The sequence below is a fragment of the Calonectris borealis genome, chromosome 4, assembly GCF_964195595.1.
Source record: "Calonectris borealis chromosome 4, bCalBor7.hap1.2, whole genome shotgun sequence".
NCBI lineage: Eukaryota > Metazoa > Chordata > Aves > Procellariiformes > Procellariidae > Calonectris > Calonectris borealis.
In genome coordinates, this window is record NC_134315.1 from 71,870,389 (window position 1) to 71,886,159 (window position 15,771).

General features: G+C 37.4%; 1 protein-coding gene across 5 annotated transcripts in view; it reads right to left on the reverse strand.

Annotated features, from left to right (window-relative positions):
- Positions 1–2,881: 2,881 nt before the first annotated feature.
- Positions 2,882–15,771, reverse strand: part of NAA15 (N-alpha-acetyltransferase 15, NatA auxiliary subunit) — a 41,059-nt gene continuing 28,169 nt past the window's right edge. The window contains exons 14-21 of one of the 5 annotated variants that reach the window (XM_075150124.1): positions 13,652–13,865; positions 12,274–12,479; positions 11,946–11,981; positions 10,000–10,108; positions 9,313–9,411; positions 8,453–8,596; positions 7,310–7,407; positions 3,233–4,675 (exon numbers count right to left, since the gene is read on the reverse strand). In XM_075150124.1, the coding sequence (XP_075006225.1) occupies positions 4,475–4,675; positions 7,310–7,407; positions 8,453–8,596; positions 9,313–9,411; positions 10,000–10,108; positions 11,946–11,981; positions 12,274–12,479; positions 13,652–13,865 (1,107 nt within the window). In that variant the 3' untranslated portion in view covers positions 3,233–4,474. Of the gene's footprint in view, positions 4,676–7,309; positions 7,408–8,452; positions 8,597–9,312; positions 9,412–9,999; positions 10,109–11,945; positions 11,982–12,273; positions 12,480–13,651; positions 13,866–14,418; positions 14,440–15,771 lie in introns of those variants that run through there. The other 4 variants (XM_075150121.1, XM_075150123.1, XM_075150122.1 and 1 more) reach the window with 4 other exon arrangements.

Sequence of the window (15,771 nt, forward strand, 5' to 3'; positions counted from 1 at the left end):
TTGCTTGTACCACTCTAAAAGTAATACAGATTTACAGCTTCCTTGGCGTGGGAAGACTGCATTGATAGTATTTACAGCTTCCGTAATCTTCCTAGCAATAAAAAACCTATTTTATACTTAATCTAAAATGGAATTTCTATTATGCCACCTCCTTATAACTCACTTCAGTCTCTTTTTGCCGAGCTGCTCTATCAGTTGCTCCTTGCCATTCTCACTGCTGGCTGTATGGTCTTGGGAAGAAGAGGCCCTGCCCAAAACAGGCATTAAAACTGGTGTTTGTAGACTGAGCTTTAATTTCCAGGAAATATAATCATGACAACATCACCGTGCGTTTTGTAAAAGTGTACGCCCTTTGCTCCTCACCGCATCCAAGAACAGTTCACAAGTGGAACGCTCCCGGAAGCAAAAGTCTTTCCCCAAGCTCAGCAACCATTTTGCTCCATCTGGAACTTTAACTTTCATTAATGAGCTTATAGACTGCTCGATTCCTTACTGATATGACTGTCTAAATATACTGCATTTGCATCGTTTTCCTCCACAGAATCCCAAAGCAGTATGTTATCAGACAAGCGTAACTCTTACCTCCACGTAGCTCGAGCTATTTCACATTACCACTTAGGTACAAACTGCATTTTTAGAGCACACTTTCTTAGGAGGAAAGACAGGGGAAAGATTTCAAAGCTAGCTAGCTACCCAGTACAGAACATTTACAAAAACATTTAAAGCGATCATGAAAAGGGAAAAATAAAATAATTTTAAGTCAGGTATGTTGAGCTGGATGATCGCATCAAGCGGTTTTGTTAGCATTAGTGGCACACGTTCAAAGCACAACTGTGGCGCATGGGACGCTAGCACTGCGGGAACGATGGCACCGTTGCTCGAACCCTCAAAGGCATCATGTTAGACAAAGATCTTAAGTTTTCTTATTTGAACTTGCTCACGTGATACTGAAATTGTATTTGCACCTCTGGTTTCTCAGGCCTGATCTCACCCTATTCTCACCGGTGTTTTATTTCTATGACAACACTGACAATTCAATCTGGCTGAAGAGTAAGATGCCACACCAACTTCCAGGGTCTACTGTACAGCTGGAGCACCTCCAGACCTGGAAAAACAAACCAAAGCAAACACTAAAGGAAGATTTAATAGGCTAATTATACATACCTCATCCAGCCCTAGAGAGCTCCCTGGGAAACCTGGCATTTTCTCCCTATGCTAGGAGAAAAACTGAGCAACAAACTTCTCTCTGTATTCTGGCTGACACACCACACATCAGGACATGATTCCTCCCCTATGAACATGGAAGTATTAAGACCTCTACTGAAAAAAAACCATTAACTGTAGAATAATACAGAGGCTTTTAAGGCATTTAAGATGCAAAGAAATAAATGAGTTACTGAATAGGTAATTTTCAGACTGTTTTACCTGTTTGTTCACACATACCACATGCCTAAATGCTCTGGTCTCCAAATGGAAAAAGTGACTATACCTCACCTATCATCTTGGGGCAACCACCCACTTTCAGTTACTTACAATTTAAGTCCACTTCTGACGCTGGCATTGCTTCATGCAATGTGCATTTGCACCATCTACAGTCTCTATCTAGGGAAAAATTGACCTTTTTTTTTGTCTTTGGAAAGATATCCATGGCATATGTCATCACCAGCGGCTCCACTGATGGTCAAAACATTTCTCCAGTGAAAATCATGAAGAATCGAACCAAATCATGGCATTAGTAAGCCAGCTTTCCGGGTCACTCTGACCATGACTGCAATCCCTGCTCACCTGCTTCGCCAGCCAAGCACCAAGGATGACAATTGTGGATCTTAGCATGCAAAGGAAAGTTTTCACTGTAGCACGGCACTCTGCGCTACTACTTCGCAAGACTCATTGCATTAGATCGTAACTTCATTTTCAGCTCTTAAAAACTCTTCCTCAGAAGTTGGCATTGCATCCTTTGCCAATTAAAGAACCACCTTCTTCAAGTAAACCCTTGATTTAGTTTCATTTCCTGGGACTGCAGTCTTCTGGAAGGGGATGAGGAACCTCTTTAATCCAAAAACATCATCTCTGAAGCACTATGGATGCCTTTCAGCAAGGTTGTGAAGAAGTGTCTTTGGGGAAATCACAATAGATGTGTAGATGGAGGCTTTTGGAAGGCCCACAGAAATATCCTTTCCCGCTTGCATAATGAAAGATAACAAGTAACTTCTTGCTTTTAGTTCATCTATTTCAACACAAAAACAGGCAGTGAAAAAGTAAAGGAAATAATCCCATTTATAGGCAGCACCCAAAAAACAGAATTTGGGAAAAAAAAAAATAGCTTGATGCAATTCACAATCTGTTAAAAAGAGTGAGCACTCAGGTGCCTCCAGCTAAGCATCAGAAGCCAAGAAAACGGCAGCAATACTCAGAGGCAAGGCCAAAAGCTCATAGCTTGTGTAGGCAAGATTGAACCATCTTCAGTAGTTGCAGAAGACATGCAGTCCAAGTATCTCAGGCTGCAGAAAAGACTGAGATCTAGACATAAATACCAGAGTCAATTAAAGGCTCTATAGGTATTTTACTCCCTAAAAGCCCAGCAGATTAAATATACAAATATAGCAATACAACTTACATTTTCGACATGAACTACACTGCAAACATACACAAGGATAGTCTAACCATGAAAAGAAAGTGGTGCTGAATACACAAGAAACAAAAAACTGTTCTTCTGACAGCTAGAAAACTACAAACCCCAGTAAGTCTTCCTGGATTTCTTAACTGTACGTGTCAATCACTGAATTCCATGACGTGGAAGAGGAAGGCTGTGTATCCACACGACAGATACTCTGTAACTGAACTCCTGCAGCAAAGAAGGCACTCACTTTATAAGCTGTAGTTTATTTTCTGCTCTGTTTTATATGATGAGCCTATAAAAAAAACATTTGAGCTCTTATCTATATTATTAACACAGTAGACTTGTAGACTGAAGCTTGACTTGGAAAATTCAACGTAACATTGGTGGAACTTAAAAGCCAAGTAGTAAAGCATTCTGTGTTATAGGACTTCCCAGACATTCAGTATTTACATATAATGCATTTGCACTTTATACTCAACAACCACCCATCAGCAGTGACATTATTAGCGTAACTGGACAGCACAGTAAGCCAACCCTGAGCTGCACCCTAGAGAACCCATTCATTTTCAAAGTACAACGGATATTGGTTTAAATATTCACACAATTGTTTTTCAAAACGTTTTATTGCATTATATTTGGTACCTTATGTTTGACAAAGGAAATTACATCTGTAACTGCAGGAATAAGAAGCTGGTCTGTTATTGAAAAAAAATCTTGGGCCCCTTAAAAGTTACAAAGTCTTGGGCTTGCCTGAAACAACTGAGCAAGAAATATATTCTTAGAAATGTAGGGCTTCAAGTATTACAAACCTGTGACACTGTGGAAAAGTTCCAGAGGTATCTAAACTGCAGCACTTTTTTTTTTTTCTGCATAACGTGAACAAGGCCTGCTGAGGTTTTAAACTATTAGTCTCTTGATCAGTCAAAATGGTAGTCAGGAGTTCTCCTCTTTGCAACTTCAAGCCATAGTATGTTCTCATTGTGTTTTCACTCTATGTGAAAAATGCATGCTATCTTTCTAATTAGTTGGTGCCACATCACAGTGCATAATTTTATTTGGTTCTTGCATTACAGTTTTAAAAAGTTTGGCCAACCTATGCCGATAGGTTCATCTCAAGAACAGCAATGTTGATTCTCCCCACCCCACCCCCCACGTTTAATTCAAAGAGAGAGAGTTTTAACTGGTTCCTTCAGTTAAAAACTGTGGTGCAAGAACACCAAACTGATCGTGTACAGTGAATTTCAGAGACACAACAAGCTTATTGAACACACTATGTTTCTTAATTCTGCTCGATATCCGTATGTCCCAGCATCCACAACATAACATGTATGTTGCAGGTTTCTCTGTATATTCTGATTCACATTGCATACTTCCTATGGACGAATCATCCCCGTATCAAAATCAGTCAGATGCTAAAGCCCCAACAACTCTTTGTGCTCAGTGAAAGAATCCAGTGCTAAAACAGCATTTTTGCTGTCTGAGATAACAGTAATCTCACAAGACAAATTTAAAGTAATATTTCTGCCACACACCTGCTCTGAGGGCTATACGCCTCCAGATTTTATATAAATTAGTTTAAAAACATGGGTAGGTAGGTAAGGAGAAGGGGTTTTTTTCTTCAATTTTAGCAGCTTTTAATTTTTAAGAAACCGAACAACCTATATCCAGTAATATGTTAGATATTTTATATATATACTTTGTCAGCAGGATAAAAAAAAAAAAGTAAAACTATTTGAAGGCAACATTTTTTTTTTCCTTCTGTTCTCTGTGTAAGTTAGAACAATTCAGCAGGTGCGTGACAAAAATATTATACACCAGATATGGTCCAATGTCATTTTTTTCCAATAAAGTTGTTCATATTTCATTGGCCAGTTCTTCAGGTTCTGCAGAACTATCTCCATTAACTGTGATCTTCATATCCTCTTCATATCCAGGGGGCATGAAAGCCAAAGCATAAGGGAAAAGCTTATGACAATTTGCTCTGTAAGTTTCAGATGCTTCTTTACAGTCTCCAAGGCTACCGTCACATAAAGCTTCTAATACCTCCATACAAGTCTAATTAAAGAGAAAAATAAAGAAGTGTTATGATTTCTTAAACATTCATCTGAACACTCACAAACCAGAAACACAATACTACAAAGAAAAACTCCAAGTATTGTCCTCAGGTTTCTATCAAAATCAAATGACTTTTTTTTTTAACTAGGCACAGCATGAAATACCAGTGTAGTCTGATTCAAAATAATGCAGTTTAAAAAAGGATTTAAAAATCAGCTAGAAATCTTGACTGAAAATTAAAATACTAATCTGTCACCTGTTCCTTATTTTCCTCAAAAAATTTGATTCTTACTAGTTGGCAACCAAGAACATCAGGCTTACTTGCAACTAGATGTGTTTTTTGGGTTTGTGATGCCCCCAGTCTTGGGATACACTGAACCTTTCAGCAATACGTAACATGCATTTGAATTTTAGTGTTCACAAATAAAAATGATGAATCCAGAACATATACTATAATTTCCTAACAATGACTTTTGTGAATGTGCTTTCAGATAGAATTGGAAGAATTGTGGAATATAATTAAAATGTAAAAATAGCATCAACTGAATAACCATAATTAGATGTGAAAACATTTCTGGGAGGGGGAAAAAACCTCTGATTTTTACATTTAAGGATGCGTGACCTACTGAAGTGTGTCTGTAACTAGTGAATCAAACCAAATTACTCAGATATTATCACATCTTTCAGATATATCTGCAGTTTTATATCCATTTTTGTTCATGATTTAGAAGAGAAAAAGGAGATTTCCTGTTTTTTTCAACTTGCATTCCAAACATGAGAAACCGACCTACCGAGCTTCACTAAAGCACAGCGCAGCAGATTCATGCCTGCAACATGCCCTGAGACAGCTGGTCTTTACTAAAATGAAATGTAATAATTTTTATCTCTTTGCAAACGAGAATGTCTTTCAACGAATCCCTAGACTCCTTCGGATTCTCATTTTTAGGGCACTTTCAATTTCCCCATCTGAAAGTTCAGTAGAACTCCAACTCTTAGTTTATGTTGGCACCAAGAATGCATAAATTGAACTTTTTCAGCTTTATCCCAATGCTGCGTATATCATCTTTATAACACTGCTGAGTCAGTAAATGCTTCTTGTAGCCCTACCAAGATAACACCTCTAAAACAATCAAGCGTTTTTGGTTACATTTTAATCTTTCCCCAGTCCAATTCCCAGAATCCCACTCTCAGGCAAAAAACACAGCTACGAGGCAAAAAAAATGCTGTTGAAGGCAATTTAGTTTTTGTTTATTAAATCTATTGATAATCTACCTTAAGCTCTTTAATACTGCTCAAACAGTAACACAAAAAAAAACCCAAACAAGAAAACAGTTTATGAAAACTGCTAAACATATACCTAGGATGTAAAAGACATGAGTTTGTGTCCCATAACCAGATCAGCTAGAGAAAGGATCTGAATCTTTAACATCCTAAGGAATTTTGCATATCATGGCAAATTGTCTTTTTTCTTGTCTCTTTTTTCCCCTCTGTTTTGTCCAAAAATTCTATTGTGAACTTAAAATCCTTCCCAATTAAAGTTCTGTTGAACCCAGTATATTTCCAAAAGGATGTTTTTTGGAAAATGCTGATTTTTGCTCACAAAAGAGTAATTTTACTAGAAAGTTCACCAATTTTACTTGCAATAGAACTAAAAAATTCTTGAGTCCCCAGACATAAAGAGCTCAATAAAGAAAGAAAGTGCCAGGGAACTGAGAGAAACGAAATGTCCTAAAGTTTGCACAGCCTGCCAAGGAATCTCTAATACTTAATTAGATGTGCTAGATACTCTCACAGTGATGCCAAAGAAAACGGTTTGACTGGGATACAGAAATAGTTTAGAAAAGACTAGAAAAAAGAAAGGACATTTTATTCCTTCTCTGCTTTATCAGGTAAGGTTCTGCCTTTCTATGTGTGTGGACATAGAAAGAAAAACACATGTTTATTAATTCTTTATGAGAAACATATGAACATACTAAAAAAAATTACCTTCTCTCGAATACTTTGAATTGCAAGTCAGAACTGACAGCCTTCCCAGATGAAGGTGGGGGACTGAGGAAAGGGGCATGGTGGCAGTGGCACAGGGAGATTATTCCACGACCACCAGAATGGAGCAGAATTTCAAAATTTGGTAAGCTTTTTAATTAACTACATACTAAGGCCAAAACATGCACATGCACCTTTTATTAAAACTAGGATCATTCCAACAGCTTGCAGGGGGATGAATACGGAGAGCTTTCATGGAGTCTGAGCCACGCCTAAGTCAATCTTTTTCTTGTGAACCGTCGCCTGTGTAACAGCTAAAGCTCGGACAAACTACAATCTTTTCTTATTGGAGAGCTTCAGCACCTTTTGCCAGGTGAGTTCTCTTGTGTTTAATAAGCTTCCCCATTACCTGTGGCAATAACATGGTTTCTGCTGCTAGCTAGCTATTTTCATATTACGACAAAACTGAATTAATTTAAATGGGCGAAAAGGACATGAAACGTTTCAGTTCAGATGAATCTGATACCCCTTTCTCTCACATGACAACTCAACCTCCTTCCCAAAAGGGACAGCTTCGTCTTACCTCCATAATTAGCATAAAGCTTCCATAGATATACCAGAACTTGTTTACAATTTATAAATATCTGTTACCTGAAGATTTCTGTTAATGAGGGATTCATCCAGGGTCATCGCCAGCTCCACTGCCCTTTTCTGACTGGAAGGATCTAAATAGTACATCATTTTGGCAGCTACAGGAGGAAAAATAAGCGTCATCACCCAGTGAATGACCAAAAATGTCTTACATACAAACATAAAATAGAGATAATATGACTAAGAGGGGATACTGAACTGTACCGCAGTAGTTCAAAATGGAACCACTTGGAGCATCAAAGCTTGACACCTGAGCAAGCAGAAGGGTAGCTTTAAGTCTACTATTCAATGCTAGACAAAGCATTAAAACAAATAGGCACTGTCTATACTGCAGGGTAGGAGCACTTTGCAGTGTGCCGTGGAATCCCAGGCAGTGAAGATAACAAATCAGACCTGCTGGAACACACCACAGTTCCCTCCAGCACCACTGCTCACATCTTCACACAGAAACCGGGGCACAGAAGAGATGTGCACACAGAGCTCTTGTTATAATATGGTGTTAGGACAGAACCAGGACACAGTTCCGAGACCCACGGCACAGATGTAATTGAAGGGACTTGACGTCAGAAAAAATGCAAGAGTAAACTCGCTGCTTTTTGTGCCCAGGTCTGAGCCACAACAGTAATGCCGCTCCCCTGGCTGGTTTACATCATGTGGTACCCACAGTAATATGGGGTCACTATTGACAGATAGTCTTTCGTAACAGGTAAGCAGGACCATCTAAGCTCCTCTGTTAGGCATACTAATAGCTCGGTGTGTTACCTGGCTTGCTGAGCACTCAGCGCATTTCTCTTGGCAGTCAGCCTCTTCAAATACATGCATCAAAAAAACTTCCATAGCTCACACGAACTATTTCACAGACGCATTAAATACAGTTACAGTCTTATGATACATTCAGCATGCATCAGAAACGAAAACAGGGCAGAGAGGTCCAAAAATTTGTATTTTAGCAGCATATAGAAAATAAAGAAAACCACAGACAACCTGGTGGTCATGTTGTCACAAAAACACAAACCAAGAGAAGAAAAGCATTCCTGATGGAAAGAGTGATTTTTACATCACTGGTGCTGATACTGAGATGCCACTGCTAGATAAGCACAGAAAATAAAGAAGCAGGGCAGAAAAAGGATAAAGGCAAAATACCTGATAACCTATGTGGTAGTGAGTCATAATTCTTTTTAAGGAAAGCTTCATTGAAGTTCTTTGGATTAGTTGCTCCAAAAAGCCGATTCATTTCTTGGTTTAACACTGTTCTAACTGCATCAGGCAGATCCTTACTTTCAGATACTATTGAATCAGAAAAAAGAAGTTAATCGAGGTGAGCACAGGTCATCACAATAAAATCTACTTTATGCATTTATTTTAGTATTTGTCATGTTTACATTATTAATATAATTGAAAAAAAAATCTCAAAGGAAGATGCATGAAATTTGAAAAGGTAAATAACTGGATCTGATTGGAAAAAGCTTAACTGCTTTCTGATGCTTAGAAAAAGCCAAAGCCTTTTTACTCCAATACACTTTCCCCCCCTACTGAATAAAATCTATTAGGCTCAAAGATTGAGGTCATACAAGTCTGTTCTTACATGTATCTAGCCTGTAGCTATCAACAGGAAGGGTGACCTCTGGGGCAAGGGAAGGGAGAGAATCCTTCCAACCTTCTAACAAAAAGGACATAATTCTAAGCCTTCTCCGCGCATGCTGACAGAGGCTGCCAGCAGAAAAGCCAGATTCTTCACTCTGCAGTTTCCGTTTCTTCACTCACTCACTCTGTCAGGGCTTCACCATACTACTTACAATCTTAAAAAGACTTACTAATACTTGTTGGAATAACTACCAAATTTAGCTGCAGTCATAACAAACATACTTAATTTTAGCATGAATCAGTTGTTTAAAAAGCTTTCTAATACATGTATTAAATATTTTGAATTAATTGTGCTAACAGTCTATAAACTAAAAATCAATGACTGTATGCGGATGAAGTCATATCAAACAGATTCATACCACTGCTGAAGAGATGAATCATACACTCATGAAGCCAAGGATGACTAGAATCAATAGCAAAGGCTCTCTTCACAGACTGAAGCATCAGAAGGAACTTTTCTGGAAAAGAGTGTTGGCAAATGTTCAAAAACCTGTGGTTGGAACTCACTGCATTACGTTGCAGGAGCATTTAGTGTTTGAAATCAGAATGATCGGAAGAAATTAAAGCTGAGACTGCAACAGCCATTTTTTCTAACATGCATTTATTTAACCCGTGAATTAAGCCTGTTAAACTAGGAAGTAAATTTGAACATAGTAAGTTCTTAAAGCGTAATATTTAACTGATACAAGAACTCAGAAGTCAAGTGTTTCAAAAGACCAGTTCTCATTAGCAACTGTACACCATTTCTTTATAGTGTTCTGCGAACTATAGATAAAAACAAATAACTATGGCAAATACAAGCTGGGAGAATTATCTACAGTCTCATTGCTTATAGATATAAACACAGCAAAGAAAGTGGATAATCACCAAGTGTTCAAACTTCAGTTTTTCCACAGACTGCTTGTGGCTGGGGTGTCGGTCCCATGAAAAGTTTTATGTCTCGACAGGGACTGTCTCCTCATCTCTCATCAAGAATTTCTGCTTAAATTCTAACATACATCTTTATGAACTGCAAATTGCTTTCTTTCATTAGTTTTCTCACCTACCTTTTCGAAAATAAATCTCGAAGGCAAAAAGATGCGTCTCTATTTTGTTCTTCACTAAATTCTTCAGGGGTGTTAAAAATTTAATGGCCTCTTCCAGAGGTGCTTCAACCTACAGATTCAAGGAAGTGACATGCAACTAAGTCACAAAGTTTAAACCTAGTAACTCTACAACAACAGAATTAGCTATTTCTGAGTCACATCAGAGAGTTACTCTCATAAGGCAATGCATAAGATGCTTAGAACCTCTTCTGTTACAAATTTTACATCTTTCGCTCAATATCAGTGTCTAAACACAGACTGTCAAGTCTAAAAAATTGCTTTGTGATAGTTACAAATCACATTTTCCTATAGAGATAGAAGTCTTTGCCTTCTATGATACATCAGTAGTAACCACAGCTGCACCTGAACCTGCACTGTAACGGGCAGTATGGCTCCCCATGCCAATCTACACAGATGGGCCCGAGATGTTGGCAGACGACTACTTTATGCCCATGACAGAGTCCGTTCACGTGAGCTTCAGACAGGTTCCTGAAAGCTGCCAGGTCATGGCAATGTTCCCAGCCACGACACTAATAGCAAGCTTGAAGTAACTAGATATTGACCACGGTCTTAGCTGGAGTAATCCAGTAAATGGACAGCTTTAACATAAACTAATTCTGTGCAAGGATTCTTTACAGACAGATCTCTTGCATCTAGAGGTTAGGGATAATTCGAACAAGAACTGTCTGTTGTCAGACAGTTGTTTTTATGAACATAAAACAACTGTCTGTTGTCTGTTGTTTTTATGAACATAAGCTACTTTCTAAGAATCAGGTACAAAATTTAATTGTTGTCTGTCAATAACAATTTAGTAACGTTGAAGCAATACACTTTATTGCAAATAACTGAGTTGAAGACAATGATGGACACCTTATGGAGTTCCTGCTAACCATATACTACAGCAGTTTTCATTAAAAAATTGCATCATTTATATGTGCTGTTACGAGTTTGCATACATCAGTCACAACTGTGCACTTAAAGTATTTGGAACCTATAATAAAACAGATTTCAAAGCTATGCCTTTAATGCTAAAGCTACATATCCAAAGAATTCTAGGTGCAACTGTTTCAGGAAAACTGTCTGCAAGTGACCAACTATGGCAGAAACGGTCTTCTGGCACTAGGAACCAACTGAACTTGAAGGTGTCTGTATCATGATTCTGATATTCAATTTGGAATATAATTAGGGAAGATTTGCCATAGGAATGCATTATACAGCTGCAACTATTCCCTATAATCTTGGGGACTGCCTAGATTTTCCTGAGATATCCCATGATGTCCCTCTACTCCACAACTCAATTTCAATACATGCCATCGCGCCCGTTTCAGTCTTAACTAGCACTGCAATTAAGAGTGCTGCTTCTTGTAACCAGTGAGCTAAACAACGGGAATACCGACAATATTCTTAAATGACTAGTCAGGTTTTTTAAGTCACTTGCTTCCTGCCTACAGAGTGAAGTTCACTGTCTCAGCTTTCAAATATCATCCCCTCAAGAGCCAATAATACTCATTATATGCGTAATGTGAAAATACCGAATGCCTATCCGTACTTGGACACTATACTACTATTACTATAAATTAAATTTTCCAGTCCCTATATATTTTTTCATTATCTTTCCCCACATTTTTCAAGTGTTTTCCTGCTCCTTACAGATACAACTTTTAGCACAAGAATAGCCTGCTGGGTCACCTCCCCTTTATGTATCTTTAAAGTTCTTAATCCAGATCTCAAAGTCTATCTCAGTCTAGTCTACTGCTATTTCCAAACAACTTCTTTACCCTTCCCCCCCCCCCATTCAAAACAAATGCTGTTAAAGCATTCAGTGTTTCAATGTCTCCTCTTTCACAGGTTGTCTATGCTTAATAAATAAAAAATATTATGGGACATAAAGAGTGAATGATAATCACCTTACATACAGAATAGAAAGACTTCCATCCGATCAACTAGAAATAGGGTATAATCAACAAGTTAGTGCAATACACACATGAAGATAATTCCACCTGTAGCAAATGTCTATGACTTCAATCGCTGCCTTTGAGAACTAGGCACAAAAGCTGTGATTTCATCACATTACTGACAGTATATCCAACAAACTATTCCTAGAAAAGAATTCTTTTTAAAATGCCACCTGTGAAAAGAAGCTATACAAAAAATAAACAAGTTATCTGAATGGCTTTCAAATTGTATGTGTGCTCACTGTAACTTTTCTAGAAATTTGTATGACTTTATTATTACATTAGTAAGCACCTTTGCCAATTTCTCAGGGATAAGTTCTTCTTTCGGTCCTCCGATTTCTTCATCATCATCATCTTTCTTCTTTTTCTGATTCCTCTGTTGCTTCTCTTTCTCAGCATTCTTCTTCTCCTCCTCCAGCTGTGCTTTCTTCTGCGCTCTTCTCTGCTTATTTCGTAACTTCTTTAGCTCCTTGTCAGACATATTTGCTGCACACACGCAAAGGGCAAAACCAGACAACGTTGATGTCTAATATTAACAGTCTCAATCAGTTGTCAGATACCATCATCTTCTTTAAACCATATCTACTAACTAGTAATGCTGCCATTACATTTGTAAAAGCTTATTTACCATCGATAGATTATTTTACAGTCTATGCTGCTGCTTCATAATTCACAGATTTCTTTGTGAAATCAGGGCAATAGGAATTAGAACAATAGTATAACATGCTGAAGGTGGGACAAAGTAATTGCTGCATGACTCCACAAATCCAGTGCCAGGAGTAGAAGTGCACACCAATACACATTGATTTATTCCTTAGGCATTACACAATACAAGTTATGTTTAATGTAGTAATTAAATGGTCTAACAAAAATAAGGTAAAATAGTTGCACTTTGGCATAGACAGTTCTATCTTTGCTTTTAATGGCCTACAGACATCTTACATTTGATTCATATTCAGATCCTCTCCTTCCTCCAGTTAAAACATGGAAAATTTAAAACACATCAGAAAGTGGCTACAAGAAATTCTATTACACTTCTACTTGTCTTAATTTGAACCTGAAGCCATACAAATGAACTGAGATGAGAAATATTAAAACTTGACAAATTCCTCTTGAAGGATTCAATAGCCTCTGTTCATATCATTTGAGGTGCCCCAAGCCATAATCACTTAAGTTGCTCTCCAATCAAGAGATGAGAAGGAAAAAAAAAGAAATTCATGGATTTAAACATTATTTTTACATCAGAAGCAAGAGATGATAAAATTTAAGTTGCTACCTAGTCATATTTTTGCATCCTGATAAAATCCTTAGAAAGAGCTACCACCAAGCACGCCTGCTTCAATCTGTTATTACATGAACTGACAATCCTGAGAATTCCATGTTTTCTGAGCCATTTCATACCATGAACATGTTTTTACTTAAGAATTACAACTGTCACTATAAAAACCATCACTGTTTTATAATAACCAAAATAAAAACATGTATTAGTTTAACTTTCAGTAGAATATCTACTTTTACATGCAGGCCAAGTTAAAATTTTGCCTACTTTAAGTTGTGACAAAACTCTTATTTTTGGCTACTACAGTTGACAACTATAACAATAAAATATCCAGTAATTAGCAAAACTGCATATTTAATAAATCCTGAGGGTTGAATACCTGTATCAGCCTCGTGTTCTTTATTTTCATCTGTTAAGGGATTATCATGAAGTTTCAAATATATCTCTATGGCAATTCGTGCTGCTTTGAAGTAGAAAGGATGTTGTCGAAGTACATCTTCTAGTTTTAACAAGTCCACATAAGACCTAAGGGTAATCTTCCTCATACAGTAAGTGTGAAAGTCAAACTGGTCATCCGTGATTTCTACAAAATGCTAACACAACGTAACATAACGTTATTTAGCAAGTTTTAACACTCAGATACTAACCTTGACTTTAATACACTTTCCCCAAAGAAGTAATTTAGTAAAAGCCTGCTGTTTGACAAATACACCCTTACTTCTAGAAATGCGAGTTAACAAAACCCTCCAAAAATAAAGTCATGGTGAAAAGAATAGAAGGCAATCTTAGGTCAGAACCAAAATTCACCCATTTCACAATCTCTTAACAGTAACTACCCCCTGATAATTTGCAGTTTAAGGGACAAAGGTTCTATATTCGTTGTACTTAAACGCACTTGAAGAATTTTTCTTCTATGAACTCCTCTAATTTTTTCAGTCAAAAGTATAATTTTGACTTCCATTACTGTGGCAATGAATTCCACACTTAAATCACATGTGGTGTGAGAAAGTACTTCCTTTTGTTTAAGATCTGCTTTCCTCATTGTCACCTGATGTCCCCTTGTTTTTGTTTGAAAAGCAGTGAAAAGTCATTCCCCTCTTCAACTTCTCCATGTACTTATGACCTCATACAACTTCATCCTAAACTCAAAGTTGTTGCTCTTCAAAGCTGAGGATAAAATAGTAAGTGTGACAAGCTAATTGCAATCTCTTCATGTCGAAGTTACTCCATGGCACGTATTTTACCAGCACATTTTTAAGGAGGTGTGATATTCAGATGTAAACAGTACAACAGATTTATAGAAAGGCAGGAAAGTACTACTTCTCTAATCACTTAATTCCCAACACTATTCTGACTGCTCCACACCAACAAAACAGAAGTTTTTGCAGCACTGTCTATAATGGTTCCAGGATTTCTTTCCTGAGCAGCAATAATTCATGTAAGACCTTTACAACTTATGCATAGGCAAAGAATTCTTCTTGTCCCTCCTTCAGCGACTACACTGTTGAACATCACGTTTCATGTGCTATTTTATCATTTAGTATTGAGACAATGCAATTGTTGTCCTTGCACTACTCACTCCCTTTCTGTGATCATTTATTGCTATATCAAACAATGGAGACCCTAGAGAGACACCTTAGTAACCTCCATGATAAACTCCTTTTCTTGTAAAAGCTGATTATTTTCTCCTATTCTGTTTTCCTAGCCATGAACCAGCTATTAAATCCATGAGATCAACTTCCCTTCTTTTTCTGAGACAGTTTAGATCCTTTACAGTGTGAAGGATGACATCAAAAGTGTTTCTGAAATCCAGAACACATTTTATCAACTAGACTGCCTTAAGCGTAACTGGCACTTCCAGAAGACTTAAGAGGCACTGCTTTTTCTTACAAAATATTTGTTGATGGTTTCTGAATACAACATATTTATCTGACTTATTTCTGATCTTTACTACACCTTCAATCAATTATTCCAATAAATAGATTAAACATGGTGACTTAGGCCACCCTAAAAAACATTTCTAAGGAATTGAGTCAGCTCTTCATTTGCTGACCTCTTCTGGTACCCAAGACAATTTAAAAGACTAATAGTTTCTTACACAAATCCTTTTAAAAGGATTTTACACAAATTTGTTTAAAGAATTTGTGTGAACAGAGTATGGTCCTGGAGAATCACTTTGTTGATTTGTTCTGATCTGAGAATATTCCACAGACTAGTCACCTCTGCACAAAAGCATCAGTGTTGAAATCTCCTTAAGCCTCTCTATTTGCAAAGAGGCATAGCTTCCTACTAAGTTCTCCTCTTTGAGCACTTCATTTACACCCTCAGCTGTCTGGTCTTTTTTCTAGACCCTAATGTGCTTAAAAAACCCCAAATCCTTTTTTTTTTTTTTTTTTTTAAGAAGTTGTGCATCCAAATTTTTTTTGTTCTCCTTACTATGGATCTGCATTTAATGTCCAAGTATCCCCCCTTTCTGGATACAATTTCTACTTTAAGAAG